Source organism: Delphinapterus leucas, chromosome 20, assembly GCF_059928025.1.
Source record: "Delphinapterus leucas isolate spDelLeu-1000000601 "Yukka" chromosome 20, BTC_Dleu_Yukka2, whole genome shotgun sequence".
Taxonomy (NCBI): domain Eukaryota; kingdom Metazoa; phylum Chordata; class Mammalia; order Artiodactyla; family Monodontidae; genus Delphinapterus; species Delphinapterus leucas.
The window spans coordinates 48193713-48215061 of record NC_143148.1 but is presented as its reverse complement, the minus strand read 5'-3'; the positions used below and the strand labels follow the sequence as shown (position 1 = coordinate 48215061).

The following is a 21349-nucleotide window of genomic DNA, read 5'->3' as shown; positions in this document are numbered from 1 at the left end:
TGGGCCTGATATCTGGTCCACAGAGCAGGAAAGTCACCTCTCCTCCTCATCTTCCTGGGCTCTCTCCTTACTCCCTAGTTCCCTGTGGTCATTCACACTGGGCACAGTCCTTCAGAAGTGCTTTCTTAAACAGAACCAGAGGCTGCCCCTGTTCTGCCCTTAGAGCAGTACGGGTCAAATCTCATCTTTGTCTAGCCCTCCAGAGAGACTTGGGCTGGCCCACGAATCTCCCACGAGTGTCTGAGCACCTGCTGTGTTAAGCACAGGAGATACAGAACAAAATACCCACTCTGCCCATAAAATGCTCACAACCTGGTGGGGACAAGTGTGTAAAACGGCAGCCATAGCTCAACATGATGAAGGATGATGTGGCAGGCCTCAAACCCGGCCCAGGTCGGGGCAAAGGGTGTCTGCAGAGGCTTCTCACAGGAGGAGACACGTGGGGTAAGGAGGGGAGGGAGGGGATTCCAGCAAAGGAAAAGATACGTGTGTGTGGGGAACGCGGGCATCTCAGGAGCCACAGGTGTTCGGTTTGGCCCCCGTACAGGGTGATGGGGCAATGAGGCAGGGCTGGGTCTCAAGGGAGCTCGAGTGCCAGGCTAGGGGTTTGGACTTTACCTAAAGAGAGCGAGGCACCACAGGAGGGTTTTAACAGCATGTAGGGACAGAGAGTTGGAGTAGGAAGCTGATGCAGCCGCCGGGTGATGAGGTAGTGGGAGCGTCAGAGCAGTGAACTGACCCAAGGGATTCTTTTTTAAATTGAGCTGAGATACATAGAACATAAAATGAACCATTCTGAAGAGAACAATTCAGTGGCATTCAGTACGTTCACAGTGTTGTACCATCACCACCTTTGTCTAGTTCCAGAAGGTTTTCCTCACCCCAAAAGGAAACCCCACCCCCACTGAGCTTCTGCTCCCCATTCTCCCCTCGTCCAGCCCCTGGCCACCACCAGTCTACTTCTGTCTCTCTACATTTGCCTATTCTGGACATGCCATATAAATAGACTCCTATAGTATGTGGTCTTTTGTGTCTGGCTTTTTTTTTACTTTGCCAGAAGATATTAAGGAGAGGCAGCTGACAGAGCTTGGTGACAGGTTGGACACGGGAGACAGGAATAAGTTGAGCCTTAGGTAATGTGTGGAAGTCATTAACCCCTGCACTGAGGTGCAGCCTGGGGTGACAGGTTGGGCAGGAAGGAAGAAGAAGATGATTGGCTTCATTTGGAAGCTGCTGACCTTGGAGGCGGGCCTGTGGACAGCTGCATGGAGATGCCCAGTAGCAAGTGGCCGTCCGGGGCTGAGCTGGAGGCATAGATCTGGGGCTTGTCAGCAGGCAGGTGCGGCTGACATCCTAGATCAAACAGAGAGCATATAAGAGGGGAGGGTCAAGGTTTTGACCCTGGGGACAGAGGCAGTTTCCACGATGGAGCCTGACAAAGGGCATCTAGAGAAGAGGAGAAAAGCCAAGTATCCCAGCAGGCAGGGAGTGGAGCTGTGTGTTCAAACCTTGTTGGTTCCAGTTCCTTTGAGGATCTGAAAATTTGTGGACTCAACCCCCAGAAAGATGCACACAGATGCGTCGTTTGGGATACCATGTCAGCAGGTTCACTCTGAAATCCGACCAAGGACTCTGGGTATTCATAAACCTCAGGATGGGAACTTACGGGGTTACAGATTCAAAAATAGAGTGGTCGGGCTTCCCTGGTGGCGCAGTGGTTGGGAGTCCGCCTGCCGATGCAGGGGACACAGGTTCGTGCCCCGGTCCGGGAAGATCCCATATGCCACGGAACGACTGGGCCCGTGAGCCATGGCCGCTGAGCCTGCGCGTCCGGAGCCTGTGCTCCGCAACGGGAGAGGCCACAACAGTGAGAGGCCCGCGTACAGCAAAAAAAAAAAAAAAAAAAAAAGAGAATGGCTAGCTTTAGAAAACAGTTTGGTAGTTTCCCCAAAAGTTAAACATAGTTTCGGTAGGTGCCAGCAATTCCACTCCTAGGCATGTACCCAAGACAACTGAAAACATACGTCCGCACAAAAAATCGCACATGAATGTTCATAGCAGCATTATTCGCAATAGCCAAAAAGTAGAAACAACCCAGCTGTCCATCAACTGAGGAGTGGATAAACAAATGTGGTGCACCCATATTAATAAGGAATATTATTCAGCCTTAAAAAGGAATGAAGTTCTGATACACGCTACAACGTGGATGAACCTTGAAAATATTGTAAGTAAAAGAAGCCAGTCACAAAAGACCACATACTGTATGAGTCCATTGATACGAAATATACGGAGTAGGCAGATGCAATAGACAGAAAGTAGATTAGGGGATTCCTGGCTCTGGGAAATGGCAAGGGTTGGAGGAAATGAGTAGTGACTGCTAATGGGTAATGGGTTTCTTTCTGGGGTGATAGAAATGTTCTAAAATTGTGGTGATGGTTGTACAACTCTGAGTATACTAAAAACCATTGAACTGTACACTTGAAATGGGTGAATTGTAAGATAATGTGAGTTATATTTCAATAAAGCTGCTCCTTTTTAAAAGAGAGAGCCAGTATAGCCAAAGCAATAGCTTGTGGAGAAAAGAAGTAGAGCTAAGAGGGTGAGCATAGACATGAAGAAAACTGTGACAAGAGCTGAAGTGTCGGTGAAGTCGAAGAATGGATGAAGTAGAGAAAAGAAACGAGAGCCGGAAGGACTGCGGGCTGTCCTCCGAGGGCTGGGCATGGGGAACCTCACACTTCATGATAATTACATCTCTCCAGTCTTCTGGTCTCTGGGTTAATCATCTCCAGGTTTTTCGCATCTTCCTCATGTGCTATGATTTGAAGTATTGTCCATGAACCCATCTCTCCTTGGGTTTTCCTGGCCCTCCTGGCCCCCCAGTCCCTGGTGGTTAACATCTTCCACCAATAGCCCCCCAGCTCTGCTGGCTTCATCAGAATCGCCCCTCCCTCTCCTCCATGCTGCTGGGGCAAGGTCACTTTTTCCTTGTCCGTTCAGTCTTCTATAACAAAACATCACAGACTGGGTGGCTTGTAAACAACAGAAATGAATTGCTCACGATTCTGGAGGCTGCAAGTCCCAGATCAGGATGTCAGCATGGTCAGGTGAGGGCCCTCTTCTAGGTCAAAGACTCATTGTATCCTCACACGGCAGAAAGGGGAAGAGTTCTCTCGAGCCTCTTTTATAAGGGAATTAGTCCTATTCACCCATGACCTAATCACCTCCCATCACCTTGGGGGTTAGGTTTCAACATATGAATTTGAGGGAACATGTTCTGACCATAGCACCAGGTAAAGGTCCAGTGCTGGCCATAGCTGTTCCTCTTACAGTCGCTTTAAGGAAGATCTCAGATGTCTAGCCAAATCTTACTCCAATACCAAAGCCAGACAAAGACACCACAAGAAAGAAAACTACAAACTAATATCACTGACGAATATAGATGCAACAGTCCTCAACGAAACACTAGAAAACCGAATCCTAGAACATATTAAAGGATTATACACCACCACCAAATAGGATTTATTCCAGAATGCAAGGGTGGTTCAACATCGGAAATCCATGTAATACCCCACGTCAATAGGCCTCTGGGAGGACTCCTCCTAAGCTCAACATAGATCGTCACAGCCTCCTTCCCGTTTTGATTCAAAGGCCTTAATAGTGGGGCTGGGCCCCATAGCTGCTGGGCAAAGGGCAGCAGCTCCTAAGGTGACGGGGCCTTGAGACAGGACCTCTGGAGCTACCAGGCACGGCTGTGCCCTGGGGCTGTCTGCCCTGACCTTGCCTCTCTCCTGCCCCTCTGCAGAGTATTCGGTAGCCATGCCTGAGTCCACGTTCCCGGGCCTCTTCATGCTGGGGCTGCTCCTCTGGAGCCTAGTAGAGTACCTCATCCACCGCTTCCTGTTCCACATGAAGCCCCCCAACGACAGCTATTACCTCATCATGCTGCACTTCATCATGCACGGCCAGCACCACAAGGTGAGCAGGGCAGGCTGTCACCTGGGTCCCACCCATGGGAGCTGCCCATCTTGGTGGGAGTCAGGTTGAGAGCGAGGGGAAATGTGACTGGGTGTGACTGGGTCCTAACCTGCACCGGGCGTGGACAGAGTGAGCATGTGTGTCCAACTTTAGTCCTCACAACAACTTCATTCCTTCATTTATTCATTCATTCAGTAAATGCTCACTTAAGTGCTCACTATGTGCCGGGCACTGTTCTAGACACCATTGAACAAAACAGTCAAGAATCACTGCCCTTGTGGAGCTTCATTCTGAAGATGGTGCTACAGTTCTCCCCATTCCACAGACTGGCAGACTGAGGCTTGGGGAAATAAAGGAACTAAGGAATTCACCCAAGGTCACACCTGGATGTTGTCCCCTGTGGAATCCAGAGTCTGTGCTGTCAGCCATCCACCCCCCTGGGGCTCCTCAAGGGCAACATGATGGTCCCAGCAGCTGGGATTGGAAGCCAGGTCTGCCCAGAGGAAGTTGTGTCCCCCTGCTGCTTCTCTGTCCCTGCACCATGCTGTTCTCGGCCTATCCCAGGGTCTCCATCCTCCCCCCTCCCTTCCTTCCTTCTTTGTCCTGGAGCTGGTGTTCTGGCACATGGCCAGCAAGTTCTGCTGCTCCTGGTCAGAGGGGAGGGAGGCCCACATCGGTATATTGCTCTTTCTCTGTCACCTGATTTCTCTCTCTCCTCTTTCAGCCCAGAGAGGGTCTCTCCTCAGAATACTCACACAGTCTCTAAAATCTTACCTGTCTGCCAGGCCCTTGGCTTGTGAAGCTCCGGAGCCAAAGACTAGGTTCTTTTGTTGTCTGGTTCACTGTGACAACACCCCCTTAGAAAAAAGAAGGCCACCTGGGGTGGGGGACCTGCCTGTTAACACCTCCAGCATCGTCTACCATGTGCACCTTCATCACCCTCGGGCCGTGTCCAGGTGCCCCGCCTGGTACTTGGGGTGGGGGGCTGGGCCTCCTCCCCAGCACCGAACAAATTCCAGAGCCACAGGGGCCTCTTCAGCATAAAGAGGGACTCTGCTCTGCGAGCATCCCGCCCACATCACACCCACCCCTGTTTTCTTGTCCGGTTTTCCAGGTCCCATCCTGGCTTGGAAATTGGGGGTGGGACAGACTCTCCAGGGCTTTTAGGCTTGGTGGCCCACCCTCCCCAAAGCCACCGAGGGTGCCAAGCCTACACCCTCCCTGGACTGTCTGGGCTGCTCTGTCCCATCCCCCATGGGAGCACCTCTGGGCCGGCATGCTGTGTGTGACCACAGTCAGGCCCTGGGGCCCCGGGCTGCGTTCTGACACATGAGCCCCTCCATCCACAGGCACCCTTCGACGAGTCCCGCCTGGTCTTCCCCCCTGTGCCAGCCTCTCTGGTGATAGCTTTCTTCTACGTGTTCTTACGGCTCATCCTGCCCGAGGCGGTGGGGGGCACTGTGTTTGCAGGTGGCCTCCTGGGCTACGTCATCTACGACATGATGCACTACTACCTGCACTTCGGCTCCCCGCACAAGGGCTCCTACCTGTACAACCTGAAGGCCCACCACGTCAAGCACCACTTTGCACACCAGCAGTCAGGTGAGGACCTGCCGGTGCCTCCCCACTTCCTCGTTTGTTCATTTCTTATTTGACAACTACCCCCGAGCTTCTAGCCAGAGCCAGGCACGGTTCTGGGGATACACAGTCAGCAAGGCAAGCGTGGCACTCCCATCCTAGTCCCTGGTGCAGGGGGCTGTGCAGAGACAGACAAACAAGGAAACCAGTAAATAGCAAAGACCATTTCAGGCAGTGATAAGTGCCACGAAGAAAATGAAGCAAAGTGATGTTAGAGAAACCAGGTCAGCAGGAGAGGGGACCCACACTGTTTAATAATATAGAATATGAGTCACAGATGGGATTTTACATTTTCTAGTAGCCAGATTAACAAGTAAAATTAAACCAATGAAGTTAATTTTAATAATATAGTTTATTAAGCCAAATACAACCAAAATATTATCATTTCAACGTGTGATCAATATAAAAATTGTTGGGAATTCCCTGGAGGCCCAGTGGTTAGGACTCAGAGCTTTCAGCCTGAGGACTCAGCCTGCCGTGGGCCCAGGTTTGATCCCTGGTTGGGGAACTGGGATCCCTCAAGCCGTGCGGCGTGGCCAAAAAAAATAAAATTGTTAATGAGAAATTTTACATTCTTTCCTTCTATTAAGTCTTCGATATCCGGTGTGTTATCTTGCACTTACAAGCCCGTGGCCATTCAAGGGCTAAATGTTCATTGGAAATACTTGATCCATATTTAGAGTTTATAAAATTTACAGTCAAAAAAGTAGATTCACATACATGAGTTGCTCCAAGCGTGCCTAAAAGTTCTCCAGTAACTGAATCGAGTATAGCTTTTTACATTGAAATGTAAGTTAATTAAAATTAAATGAAACTGGGAATCTAGTCCCTCCATAGCTCAGGCCACATTTCCAGTGCTCAGAAGTCACATGGGCTAGTGGCTACCCTGCTGGACAGCAGAATGCTAGCTAAAGTGGTCCAGGAAGGTGTCACTGCAGAGACGTCATTAGAGCTGAGACCTGAATTAGGAGAAGCCAGCATCCAACGTCTGGAGAAAGAGCCTCCCAGGAGCAACAGGTGCGAAGCCTTGAAGCAGGAATGAACTTGGCATCTTCAAAGAGAAGGAGGCGGCTGGAGTGTGAGGCAGAGAGAGGAAGAGGCAGGCAGCAGCCAGGCTCTCCCAGGAAGCCAGGCCAGATAAGAAATTTGGGGTTATTCCAACGGTATCCTTGGGAGTCTAGAAACACTGGTACCCTGCTCTTGACTCCTGCCAGAATGGCCCTGAGAGTTGGAAAGGCCATCGGGGACTGATGTTGAAATCTTCCCCACGTGCTAGCCCCAGCTAGGCTCCCTTCCAAGCAGATTGACTCCTTCAAGAATGCCTCATCTTCTGCCCGTTTGTCTCCCTCTCTAGGATTTGGCATCAGCACTAAATTTTGGGATCACTTTTTCCACACCCTTATTCTGGAAGAACCCCACCCGAAGATACAGTGACAACTCCCAACCCTGTTGTCCTGCCCTCAGCCCCGCTGTGGCCCCTACCCCAGTCCACCCCCATCCAGACACTGCAAAGAAGGTTTGCTTGACCAGGCAGTGCGGGCTTTGTCCGGTCCTTGGGCTTGGTGGAGGGTGCTGGGGAAACCCTGAAGCCCGAGGGTAACCCTGAGACTGCCCTCCTGACCCAGCACAGGAGGGTCACGTCCACTTGGTGGCCCAGTGGCCCTCAGGGACTAGCTCTCTCCTGGAGCATCCCAGCCTCTTCACTCACACCCCCGCCCAGTGCCTTAGCCCACAGGACTGCTTCAGGACCCGGCCAGTGGGGACTTTCCTAAGGGGAGTGAAGGCAACTGACCCCTGGGACCAGCTGGTGTCCCACCTGTGTCTTAGCACCCTGGAGCTGCCAGTGTTAACAGTGAAGAGCGGGGTCTGCAGGGCCATGGCCCTCGTCTTCCCCACCTTCTGTTGCCGGGGAGTGCGTGGTGGCTCAGGCTGTTCTCCTGAGGACTGGAGGACACAGAGGTGGATGAAGCACTGTCCGAAGAGGAGAAAGCAGGAAGCCTCCTACAGGCCATCCCCAATCCTGGGGCAGCACCTTTGTCCCCTGCCAATGACAAATGCCAGCTGCATCACCAGGTGCCTCGGGCTGTGACACATCCAGCACCCACACGCCTGGCCCTCACCTGTCTGTGCAGGTGGGCCGAGAGTAGCTGTTGCGGGTCTCAAGGCTGGAGGGAGCCCACGCCCCTTTCTTTAGGAAGCACCAGCTGCTCTAGCCATCTCTCTGCCTCCAGAATCACAAAGCTTTTCCCCAAGGGAGGCTAAAGAGACCTCTCCATGGATGGGAGCCCCATCCTGTCCCCAGCCATTCTCGACCTCCACCTGGCGTAAGTGGGCCCCTGCCCGCCTCACTCAGGACCCTTCCAGCCAGTGCCTCCTTAAGCCGAGAAGAAGCCTTGATGCGGTGCCTTATCTCCCAGCCCCTTCCACCCCAGCGGACGAGGTTCCCACCCTTTCTTCCTCATAACCAAAACCCTCGCTGCTCATAAGAGGGTCTTATTTATAAACTATATAAATACCCTTAGTCGGGCCCCAGACCAAGTAGCTGCTCAGATTGCCCTTTCTAATCCTACATGTCGAGCTTATGTAAAAACGTTTTTGTCTTATTTTTGTTCTCTTCTTACCCACAAACCGTTACTACTTGAAACTTTTTAAAAACTCGATGTGTGTAAAGGCTAAAGGGAAGCAGTTTGACCGATCCTATGATTTGTACTGTTTACTGCGGGGTTATTTAAAGATTTTGGAATAAATATACAAACTACCGTTGTGAAGTAAAGGTGTAAATAAATTGTATATTTTGAAAAATAAACACATTGGAAAAGAAACCAAAAAAGATGAGGTGTTACTTGCTGATGGCGACTCACCAGACTTTGTCGAGGCCAGGGAGGCGCAGAAGGGTTTGGGGAGTGTGGCTGGTTGAGCAGGAAGGAGTATTTATTCGATCGCTGACCAGGTTGTGTAGACTTGCTGGGGTATAGTGATGATAAAAATCAAACCAACCCCTATCTTTTTATTCGATTTTATTACTGTTTGGTTTTTTTTTTTCGGCCACTGCCTCGGGGCTTGCGGGATCTTAGTTCCCCGACCAGGGATCAAACCCACGCCATTCACAGTGAAATCACGAGGCCCTAACCACTGGACTACCAGGGAATTCCCTCGTTACTGTTTTTAAATTCTCTGCAGACAGCATCTCTCCCTCACTGCTTATACCTGGAGGTGGGCATAAGGGGGCGTCACTCCCACGAACTGCCTTGGTACACAACAGAGGAGGTGTTTCTTTTGGAATTTATCAGACCACAGCTAAGACTCTAGTTGACTTTTCTAAGGCTCCAGCAACAAATGCCCAATGTAGGAACTAGAACTTCAGGCCAGCTCAGTCTGGGTGAAACAGTTTCCCAGGATATCTTCCCAAGCCACCACATCAGAACCACCTATGGAACCTATCAAACCACAGATCCAAGTCCTCAACACTCAGAGTCTCATTCAGTAGGTGCAGCAGAGGTGGGCTCTGCATTCGCCTGCACAAGGATGCAGAGGCAAAAATGAAAGCGGAGGCAAGCTGATGTTGGCGAGACTGTGGCCACATGGAGGGGCCCCTGCTCCTGCTGCCTCTCCCTGCTTGAGAGAGCAGCTCCCAGCCTAAAGGTTAGGGTGACCTGTCTGAGCCAATCCTCCCTCAAGCTCCTGGAATCAGGCCATCAAAGCAGCAGAAATCCAACCTCCATTCCCTAGATGCTGTTGGGAATCCAACCATGGAGCATCACTCCCCAGGGGAAGGAAGAAACAAAAAGCAGGAATAAAGGAAGAGATCAACTAGTTGTAAATATGCGAGTCCACCGGAGACAGGCCTAAGATGAGCAAGTTTGAGCAAAAAATTAATTGGAAAAAAGTTCTTTAAAAAGATTAAAACAGGGCTTCCCTGGTGGCGCAGTGGTTGAGAGTCCGCCTGCCGATGCAGGGGACACGGGTTCGTACCCCGGTCCGGGAAGATCCCACATGCTGCGGAGTGGCTGGGCCCGTGAGCCATGGCCACTGAGCCTGCGCGTCTGGAGCCTGTGCTCCGCAACGGGAGAGGCCACAACAGTGAGAGGCCCGCGTACCGCAAAAAAAAAAAAAAAAAAAAAAAGATTAAAACAGAGCTAGTAAGAAGTGCCAAAATCTATGTGAGTTTGTAACATGGTAATGAGAAGATTTAGGGGGAAAAAAGAAAACAGACAAGCCAGTCTATTAATGAAAAGGTCCACTCAGTGAATATTGGACAGACTCCCCCAGAGCTTCCTGCTGTGCTGACTAGAACTTTCCAGGGGGTTAGGAATTTCCACAAGGCCTTGGAAGGGAGAGAATGAGCCCCATCCTACAGAAGAGAACAATATAGAAAGTGCCCTTAACCTCAAGCCAGTTGGCACTCACAGTGCAGTCCCTTCTGGAGTCAGAGAATTTTATCTTCAAGTGCAAGAGACCCAAGGAGGAGTCAAAGATTAGATGCTAAAGCCAGCAAGGGACATTATCAAGATGCCAGCGCATCTAGCATGATGGGAAAGCCTGAAACTTGGAGCACGTGATTATTTCTGTAGTGGGAGAAGACAAAAATCATCAAGCAAGTTTAATATTTACATGGGCGAAGGGCCATTTAAATTCTGATCAGTGTAAAGTAAATACGCAGGTTGACTGACTCTCAATGACCCTAGCAACTTACCTGATTCTCTAGCAACAACCCAGCTGCCCTAGCAGTGGACAGAGCCATAGCCATTATCTTTATTTCTGGCATCGCTCTACCTCCAGACACGCAGTCTTTGGGCGTTTCTCGGCCGACCTGAAGAACCACCCTCTTAACTTGACTCCGTTCCACTCCTGCATTGGCTCTAGCCTCCCATCTCTGTCTTTGAACTTTGTACTGTTTCTAATTGTGCTCAGCGCAAAGCCTAACTTGTAACAGGCCCCAATAAGTGTTAGTCTTGTCTCTGTCAGATCTCTGGCAGGTTACATTGTTTGGGCTTTGGTTTTCCACCGGTTCCCTGGCCTCTGCTGCCCTCTGGTGACAGCATGCGGCTCTGCCCCCTTATGACTGGAAATTAGATGTCTGTGATTGTAAAATTCCATCACTTTTCCACCTTACCTGTTCTTTTAACTTACTGTTTTGTCTCATCTACTGTTTTTGAGAGGAAGATGGAACTATACATATGAACTTTCCAGTTCTAACTTTCTATAAAGATATGATGGTTGCAAAAACACATGGAGATTTCTTTACAATGAGGTAAAAACGCACAATGAACTGTTACCTATTAAGGTTGCTACAGGGTGAATGTGAAATTTGGAAAATGCCAAGAGTCTCATCTGCACTCCATCCCAGACACCTTATTAGCTTATAGTGGGGGAGGTGGAAGAAGGAGCGATAAGAAAAAGAAGAAAAAATATCATTTTGGCAAAAGCATAAAGGTAGGGGGCTCTCTTCATTTAGGTTCCCTAAAAAGCAAACCTTAAAACAAGAACATTCATGCATGTAGTTTATTTGGGAGGCAATTGCAGAAATAAAGAGTGAGAAATTGGGAAAGATTAGACAGTGGGGGAGCCAAATAAGAATGAGTATTTGAAGTTCTCATACGGATTCCACAGGGGCATCTTGAGAAGCAGACAGAATACCTGCCAGAATTGTCCACCTAAAGGACAAGAGGCTGGAACATTTACCCACAGCTTCCTCTCCTATTGGTTGAGCATTGGTGTCAACACCCTTCTCACTGATGTGCTGTCCCAGCATGCAACGCAACCAGATTCCTTGGCTTTGACAAAGGTCCTGGAACAAAAGCAGAAAGACAGATGTGTGCAATTGAAGTGGGATGCAGTCAGTACAAGCTGAGTGTGAGCTTGCTAGGAACTATCCACCAGAACTGTGGCTGAGTTCCCACAGAACCTTCCACCACAACTGAGGTTAAGACCAGAGGTGGACTGAAGGGATATGACAAGGATCCCAGACATGTCTGCTACAGACCCCAAAAGGCTAGATCCGCAGTGGAAGAGCGAACCAGAAGTAAAACCACCTTCCCAGGGCACTGCAAGTAAAATTACCTGCATGGAGTGGAGAAAAAGCTCTTTTGAGGATATAGAACCCCAAGCATAGCCCTCATGGTGGTCTGAAGCGTGGATTCACATAAACTGTGTGGTTTGAAACACCTCAAGTCAAAATTTTAGTGTAAAATATCCCTGACAGGTGGAGTCACAAGGCTCTCAGGAGAAGCACTTATAAATTTTGGTGGAAAAATATGTAGCTTCAATCCAGGCCTCAAAAAATTCCCACAGATAAAATTCCAAGGACTATAAGCTCACAATAAAAACAAAACAAAACACAGGGAAAGAAGGCACCATGAGTAAACGCTGATAGAAACAACATGCAACAAATACACCAACAAAGACATCAGACATAGGAATTATGAGATGGGCTAGATACTTGCCATTTACTCTCCAGATTCACTCTCCCCTTCTTTCCCATCCCTCTCAGTACCCTGTGAGGCTGATCTGTGTGAACTGCATCAGTGTGTTCTTTTGCATATTGACTGCCAGTTCTGCAAATACAGGCACTGGCAAGAGACTGGCGGTCCAGGTGTTTATACCTGGAACTCTTTAATTTACTTCAGCAATGGTTTGTAGTTTTCAGTGTACAAGTCTTTTCACCTGCCTTTTCACCTTCCCAAATATTTTATTCTTTTGGCTGCTATTGTAATTGGAATTGTTTTCATAATTTCCTTTGTTGTATTTTTCATTGCTGGTGTATAGACACACATCTGATTTTTGTGTTAATCTTACATCCTGCAACTCTGCTGGATTCCTTCATTAGCTCTAGTAAAATTTTTATTGGATACTTGATTTTCTACATACAAGCTTATGTCATCAGTGAACAGAGATGTTTTTACTTCTCATTATCCAATTTGAATGCCTTAAGTTTTTTTTCTTGACTAATTGTTCTGTCTAGAACTTCCAGTACAATGTTGAACAGCACTGATGAACATGAGCATCCTTCTCTTATTCCTGATCTTAGGGAGAAAGCATTCAGTCTTTCACCATTAGATATGATGTTAGCTGTGGGTTTTTCATAAATGTCCTTTATCAAGGGGAAGTTCCCTTCTATTCCTGGTTTGCTGTTTTCATCATGAAATGGTGTTGAATTTTGTCAAAATTTGTTCCTGCATCAATTGAGATGATCATGTGGGGTTTTTTCCTTTGTTTTATTAATATGGTGTATTATATTGATTTCATATGTTGAACCACACTTTCATTTCTAGGATAAATCTCATTTGGTCATATAAAGGCATACAATCCACTACTGTGTTTTAGGATTCAGTTTTTTAGTATTTAGTTGTGGATTTTTTCATCTATATTCATCAATGGTATTTGTTTGTAGTTTTCTTTCCTGTGGTATCAGGGTAATGCTGGCCTCATAAAATGGGTTAGGAAGTGTTCTCTCCATTTATCTTTTTGAAACAGTTTGAGAAGGATTAGTGTTAATTCATTTTCAAATATTTTGTAGAATTCACCAGTGAAATCATCTGGCCCGACCTTTTATTTTGGGGGGAGGGTTTTGATTACTGATTCAGTCTCTTTACTTGTTATAAGTCTGTTCAAATTTTTCTATTTCTTCTTGAATCACTTAGGTTATTTGTGTGCGTCTCATCTAGGTTATCTAATTGGTTGGTGTACAATTGTTCATATATTCTCTTACAGTCATTTTATTTCTTTTTTATTATTATGGAAAGAACACTTAACATGAGGTCTACACTCTTGACAATTTTTAAAGTGTACAATATATTATTGTTGACTGTAGGTACAATGTTGTACAGCAGTTCTCTGGAGCTTATTCATCTTTCTTGACCGACACTTGATGCTCAATGACTAGTAACTCCCCATTTCCCCCTCCCACAGCCTCTGGGAACCACCATGCCTCTTTTTGATTCTATGAATTTGATGTTTTAGATACCTCTTATAAGCTGAGTCATGCTGTATTTGTCTTTCTGTGATCAGCTTATTTCATTTAGTATAATGTCCTCGAGGTTCATCCATGTTGTTACATATTGCAGAATTTCCTTCTTTTTTAAGGCTGAATTCTATTCCATTGTAGGTATATACCACATTTACTTTATCCATTCATTTGTTAATGGACATTTAGGTTGTTTTCACTTCTTGGCTATTGTGAATAGTATTGCAATGAACATAGATGTGCTATTTCTTTGAAATCCTGATTTCAACTATTTTGGTTAAATACCCAAAAGTGGGATTGCTGGATCATATGGTAGTTCTACTTTTAACTTTTTGAGAAACCTCCGTACTGATTTCCATAATGACTGCACCATTTTCCCTCCCACAGTGTGCAAGGGTTTCAGTTTCTCTACATCCTCACCAACACTTGTTGTCTTCTTCTTTTTCATAATAGCCATCTTGATAGGTGTGAGATGATATTTCATTGGGGTTTTGATTTGCATTTCCCTAATGATTAGTAACGTTGAGCATTTTTTCACATGCAAGTGGGCCATTTGTAAGTCTTCTTTGGAGAAATGTCTGTTCAAGTCCTTAGCCCATTTTTTTTCATCAGGTTATTCATTTTTTTATCATTGAGTTGTAGGAGTTCTTTATATATTTTGGAGATTAACCCCTTATCAAATATATGGTTTGAAAATATTTTCTACCATTCCATAGGTTGCTTTTCCACTCTTGTTTCTTTTGCTGTGTAGAAGCTTTTTAGTTTAATATAATTTTACTTATTTTTGTTACCTGTGCTCTTGGTGTTGTATCCATGAAATCATTGCTGGGGTCAATGTCACAAAGCTTTTCCCCTATGTCTCCTTCTAAAAGTTTTACAGTTTCAGGTGTCATGTGTAAGTCTTTAATCCATTTTGAGTTGGTTTTTGTGAGTGATATAAAATAAGGGTTCAATTTAATTTTTTGGCATGTGGATATGGTTTTCCCAGCACTATTTGTTGAACAGAGTATCCTTGTCCCATTGTGTATTCTTGGCACCCTTGTCAAAGATCAGTTGATCGTATATATGTGGATTTATTTCTGGGTTCTCTATTCTGTTCCATTGGTCTATATGTCAGCTGTTATGCCAGTACCATAATGTTTTGATTACTGTAGCTTTGTAATATATTTTGAAATAAGAAAATGTGATTCTTCCAGTTTCGTTCTTCTTTCTCAAGAATGATTTGGGAGCTTCCCTGGTGGCACAGTGGTTAAGAATCTGCCTGCCAATGCAGGGGACACCACAGGTTCATGCCCAGGAAGATCCCATGTGCCGCGGAGCAACTAAGCCCATGTGCCACAACTGCTGAGCCTGCGCTCTAGAGCCCACGAGCCACAACTACTGAATCCCGTGCGCCTAGAGCCCATGCTCTGCAAAAAGAGAAGCCACTGCAATGAGTGCACCACAATGAAGAGTAGCCCCCACTCACCACAACTAGAGAAAGCCTGCATGCAGCAATGAAGACCCAATGCAGCCAAAAATAAATAAATAAATAAATTTTAAAAAGAATGATTTGGCTATTTATGATCTTTTGTGTTTCCATATTAATTTAATTTAATTTAATGCTGCATGAGAGATCTTAGTTCCCCAACCAGGGATTGAACCTGCACCTCTTGCAGTGGAAGCATGGAGTCTTAACCATTGGACCACCAGGGAAGTCCCTCCACATTAATTTTAGAATTGTTTTTCTATTTCTCTATAAAGTGACATTGGGAGTTTGATAGGGATTGCATTGAATCTGTAGACTGCATTGGGTAGATGCTCATTTTAACAATATTAAGTCTTCCAATCCATGAACACTGGTCTTTACATTTATTTGTATATTGTTTAATTTCCTTCATCAGTGTTTTGTAGTTTTCAGTGTACAAGTCTTTTACCTCCCTAGTTGATTTATTATTCCTAAGTATTTTATTCTTTTTGGTGCTATTGAAAATGGCATTGCTTTCCTAATTTCCTTTTCAGATAATTTGTTGTTAGTGTATAGAAACACAACTGATTTTTTACATTGATTTTGTATCCTGCAACTTCACTGAATTCATTTATTAGTTCTAACAGTTTTGTGGGCTTTTTAAATGGCGTCTTTAGAGTTCTCTATAGATAAGACCATGTAATCTGCAAACAGGTACAACTTTACTTCTTTCTTTCCTATTTTGATGTCTTTTCTTTCTTTTTCTTGCCTAATTGCTCTGGCTAGGACTTCTATTATTATATTGAATAGAACTGGTGAGAGTCAACATCCTTGCCTTGTTCCTGATCTTGGAGGAAAAGCATTCAGTTTTTCACCACTGAGAATGATGTTAGCTGTGAGCTTGTAATATATGGCCTCAGTGATGTTGAGATAATTTCCTCCTATTTCTAATTTGTTGAGAGTCTTTAATCATTAAAGAGTTTTGAATTTTGTGAAATACTTTTTCTGCACCTATTGAGATGATCATATGTTTTTATCCTTTATTCTGTTACTGTGGTGTATCACATTAATTGATTTTCATATGTTGAACCATTCTTGCATCCTAGGAATAAATCCCACTTGGTCATGGTGTATGATCCTTTTAATGTGTTGTTGGATTTGGTTTGCTAGTATTTTGTTGAGGATTGTTGTATCTATATTCAGCAGGAGTATTGGCCTGTACTTTTCTTATATCTTTGTCTGGCTTTGATATCAGGGTAATGCTGAGCTTATAAAATGAGCTTCGAAGTGTTCTCTCCTCCTTAATTTTTTGCAAGAGTTTAACAAGGATTGGTACTAATTCATTTTTAAATGTTTCGTACAATTCACTAGTGAAACCATCTGGCCCTGGGCTTTTCTTTGTTGGGAGGTTTTTGATTACTGATTCAGTCTCCATTACTAATTATAGGTCTGTTCAGACTTTCTATTTCTTCATGATTTAATCCTGGTAGGCTGTATGTTTCTAGGAATTTATCTGTTTCTTCTAGGTTACCCAGTTTGTTGGCATATAAGTGTTCATCACAATCTCTCTCTCTTTTTTTTTTTTTTTTGCTCATGCTGTAGGGCTTTGTGGGATATTAGGTCCCCAACCAGGGATCAAACCCGGGCCCCTGGCACTGAAGACCTGGAATCCCAATCCCTGGACCTCCAGGGAATTACAGTCACTTTCGATCCTTTTTATTTCTGTGACATCAGTTGTAATGTCTTTTATTTGTGACTCTTTTTATTTGAATTTTCTCTCTTTTTTTCTTAGTGAAGCTAAGGGTTTGTAGAGTTTATCTTTAAAAAAATAAACTGCTTCACTGATTTTTTTAAATTATTTTTCTGTTTTCTATTTCATTTATTTCTGCTCTAATATTTATTTCCTTCCTTCTGTTAACCTTGGGCTTAGTTTGTTCTTCTTTTTCTAGTTCCTTGAAGTGTAAAGTTTGGTTGTTTATTTGAGATCTTTCTTCTTTTTTATGTAGGTATTTATTGCTGTGAACGTCCCTCTCAGTACTGCTTTTGTTGCATCCCCTAAGTTTTGGTATGTTGTGTTTCATTTGTTTCAAGGTACTTTCTAATTTTCTTTTGATTTCTTTTTTGACAGGATAGTTGCTCAAGAGTTGTTTAATTTCCACATATTTATGAATTTTCCAGTTTTCCTTCTGCTATTGATTTCTAGTTTCATTCCACTGTGGTCAGAAAAAATACTTGGTATGATTTCAATCTTCTTCAATTTGTTAAGACTTCTTGTGACCTAACTTCTGATCTATTCAAAGCAGAAGCTGCCTCTTGCCCCAGAGCTTCTTGCTCCAGACTTCCCCATGGAATCTGACTGAAGCTAGTCTGCACTGAGACCGCATCCTTGCTTAGCTATTTTCTCCCCCTGCCCTATCCTACCCTCTATCCTGAGAGCCTTCCTTCAATAAATCACAATGTACCTGATTCTCTTTTTTGGACTCTGCTACTAGGGAACCTGAGCTAAGAAGAAAACTGATAATGCAGTAGGTGGAGAAAATAGCAGGAGAATATAAATGAATAAACACCCCAGACGTCCTCTACCCAGGTCTTCCCTATCCAAAAAGTCTTCTCATACAATCCAATTCTGTCCTTTTAGAGGAAACAGCCTGATGAGTTAATGAATGTCATTCCTCAGACTTTCTAGCTGGGGACACAGCTAACTGTAATAAAACATGACTTGCACCAAAAGAGAAAGCTCTGCAGTGACCTTAAAGGAGGAAGTTGATTTCCGCCGAACCCCCCACCCCAGCTTAAGTGTGTCTCTTCCTTCACTCCCTTCCCCCAACCCCAACATTTTCAAGCACCGAGAAGCAGACACAAGCACCTTCTCTCTAGCTCTGTTTTTTGCTCATCTAATCTTTCCCATACTGTGTCCTGGTTATAATAGTTTCCTGGGACCTTATTCTTTTCTGAATCTCTGGCCCCAGGAGTACTCTGTAAATAATTACTGAGAAATTTGGGGAAGGTGGGGGAGTGTGGAAAGGGCAAGGGGAGAATACCAGGAGGAAGGAAGGATCCTTCGCTCTGAGCCAGATGGAAAGAGGTTCTAGGGAACCAATGCACCCTGAGCCTGGGGTTTGGCTACAAGAGCCCTGTGAAAGCTCCGAGAAGGCGGGCCAGACTTCCCTGTCCCGACACCCAGTCCTTTAGCCGGCTCAGGGCAAAAACAGCCGCCGATAAAGCTGATTAGGGGACACGTGGAGGGCCGGGCTCAGGGGCCGTGAGCCGAACGTCGCTTGACTTCGAAGGGACACATCCGGCCGGTGGCAGCCGGCGTCGGGTGAGTCCCGCTCCGCCAGCGGAGCGCAGGGCGCGCGGCACGGGCACCGAGGGCAGGAGGCGCGGGGACTCGGCACTTCCCCCAGGGTCTCGCGTTCGCAGACTTCTCGCCCGGGAGGAAGGCAGTCGTCCGAGAAGAGAAGCCGAGGTGTCTGCCTGGAACTGTGCACAGGACCGACTGGACGCCCTCAGGAGGGACAAGGGTGAGTCTAGCAGTCGTCCCGGGGCGCGCGCGGTCCCCGGAGGCGGCGGGGCTGAAGGGCGTAACCAGATTCCTGGGCAGTGAGGGGAGAGCCGCAGTGGGAGGTGGGGGTGACCCACGGTCCCATTTCCTGGAGCTCAGGACCGAGTTGGTTTTCTTTCCTCGGCTCTGAGGGTGGAGCCGCCCGCTCGTGTCTCCGACTGCTTCCAGCTAAAGAAGGTGCGGCAAAGGGGTGGGCTCCGGGTGGAGGTCGTTGTGGAAGGGCCTCGGGAACCCAGCTCAGCAGAATTGACCAAGCAGCCCCAGACAGACAACTCCAGACAGTGCGACATTGCCAAGGGAGATGATTCCAGATCTTGATCATTAATGCCCTCTTCCTTTTCTGGGGGCCCATTTTAGACACAAGGAGAGTAACCTTATGTAAAATGGCTCATCAGGAAAGGTTGCTTCATGGCATTTTTCGGAGGGGAGGAGGAAATGGCATTAGAGTTCTCAATGGATTTATATTGTTACTACCGTTTTAAGATTTTTCACTTTTAAAATTAGTGACTTTTACCCCTCATTGTTTTTCTGCAAGTAACATATCCTTATCAAGGTTGTTAGCAGTTTTACATATTACAAATAGCACCTCAATGCACATCCTTAGTATCCAACTATCTGTACACATATGAGCTTTTCCACAGCACAAGTTCCTAGAAATTCACATTGTTGAGTCAAAGTTTATATGTATTTATATTCCCTTTCATCCTTTTGGTATCTTTTTCCTATACTTAATAAGCCCTAAACAATTTTAGTAATTATAAAATTAATAAGCCCTAAACAATTTTAGTAATTATAATTTTAATATCTTATAGGTAAGTCCCTTTTTATTACAAAAATCCTTGTTATCGCTAATTTCCTCTTTCAAATGAACTTGAGGATCATTTACTTTCAGTACCAAAACGTGCCATTACGAGTTTTATTGGAGCTGCGTTAAATTGGATTTACCTTTGGAAAGGATTGCCAGGTTTGTCATTTTTAATCTTCCCAGCTAGAAAAATAACAGTTCTTTCCATTTCGTTTTTTGGTTTTTATTGTGGCCACGCCTGGAGGCATTCGAGATCTTAGTCCCCCAACCAGGGATGGAGTCCGAGCTCCCTGCAGTGGAAGCACGGAGTCTTAACCACTTCTCTGCCAGGGAAGTCCCTCTCCATTTCTTGAAGCTTTGTTTTCTGTGGTTTTCCTCATACCACGTTATCACTTTCCCTGCGAAATGTATTGTTTTAAATTGTTGCTTTGATGAGTGGGATATTTTTTCCGATTATCTTTTGATTAGTTGTTTCTGAGATATGGCTTTTTTGATGAGGCTGGCAATAAGATAACTGAAGCTTGGAGCTATGAAGCTGAAATCCTCAAGGTTCCTTGAGCAACATTTTCACATCTGCCTTTGTCTCCGGTGGACCAGAGAAAGGTATATAGTTCATTGCCCTCAAGAGTCCCAAGAAATGGCCTTGAAGCTCTCTGCTTAGCAACTGCGAATAGCTGGGCAGCCTGAGACCCATTGAGTCTTTTTAGGCATGCCCTAATACCTGTTACTTCTCTTGTTAGATCAGTATAACTCTAAGACAACAACAAAAATGTATCAATTAGTTGCTTATTTGGTTTGGCTTCTGCTAGTTTCTTACTCATACTTTTAAACCAGATTTGGGCTCCAGACCAATTACCTTCTTGGAATAGAACTGTTGAGATTAACTTTGTTTAAAAGTATTTTAGAGGGACTTCCCTGTCTGTCCATTGGTTAAGACTCCACACTCCCACTGCGGGGGAACTAAGATCTTGCCTGCCAAAATAAAAGTCCTTTGGCAACCGTTTCTGTGGACTTGTACTTATTTAAATGCAACCTTTCCCTACCTCAGGATCTTCACCTATACAATGCAGATAACCACAGTGAGCTTGTGGTTCCAAAGCACTTAGCCTGTAGTAATCATCGCTATTATCATCATTCATTACTGAACACAGTTGCCTTTGGTTGCAAGTACAGCAAACACGATTCAAAGGAGCTTAAACAATAAGGAAGATTATTGGTTCATGAAACCTGTAATTGAGGAATGGGGTAGACTTCAGGGTCAGTTCAAACCACCAGTGGCTTAATGTTGTCACCGAGGACTCATTCTTTTCTTTCTGTTCTGCCATCTGTAGGTTAGCCTCATTCCACAGCTTTAGAATCAGGGCTCCATGCTTTCTCACTCATATTCAGAGAGAGGTTGAGAGTTAGAAGCTGACTTACTGGGCTGGCTTAGGGGAGCCAGGAAGTTCCCCAGCAAACGTACCCCTCAAAGTAGCCCAGGTGCCCAGTTTTGAACAAATCACTGTGATAAGCTACTAGGAATTGTCTGATGGCTTAGATCAACGTTTCTCAACCCCTGCACTATTGACATTTGGGGCTGGATCATTCTTTGTTGGCGGGGCCGGGTAGGAGGCATCCTATGCATCGTAGCACCTTGACCTCTACCTGCTAGATGTCAATAACACCCATCCCCTAGCCGTGGCAACCAAAAATGTCTCCAGACGTTGCCAAAAGTCCCAGCAGGGAGTGGGGGGCGTGTGCAACGTCACCTTCAGTTTAGAACCACTGGCTTAGATACAAGTCTCACCCTTAGAACCTGGGGTGGAGCCAGCTCCCCACAAACATTGCTGAATGGAGGAGGAGCAGATAGTCACAGAAGATTGGGGCAACAATAGGAAGTAGAGGAATGGATGCTGTGTAGGCAACACAGATGTCTACCTCAACTCCTCTGGGCCTGAAAAATCTCTTAGTCTT

At 45.7% G+C, this 21349-nt stretch overlaps 1 protein-coding gene across 2 annotated transcripts in view; it reads left to right on the top strand.

Annotated features, from left to right (window-relative positions):
- The window catches only part of FA2H (fatty acid 2-hydroxylase), a 65415-nt gene that overhangs the window by 42917 nt on the left and 1149 nt on the right, over nucleotides 1-21349 (top strand). For both annotated transcript variants that reach the window (XM_022583199.3, XM_089902443.1), the window contains exons 5-7: nucleotides 3806-3978; nucleotides 5328-5580; nucleotides 6971-18550. In XM_022583199.3, the coding sequence (XP_022438907.1) occupies nucleotides 3806-3978; nucleotides 5328-5580; nucleotides 6971-7050 (506 nt within the window). In that variant the 3' untranslated portion in view covers nucleotides 7051-18550. The remainder of the gene's footprint in view (nucleotides 1-3805; nucleotides 3979-5327; nucleotides 5581-6970; nucleotides 18551-21349) is intronic.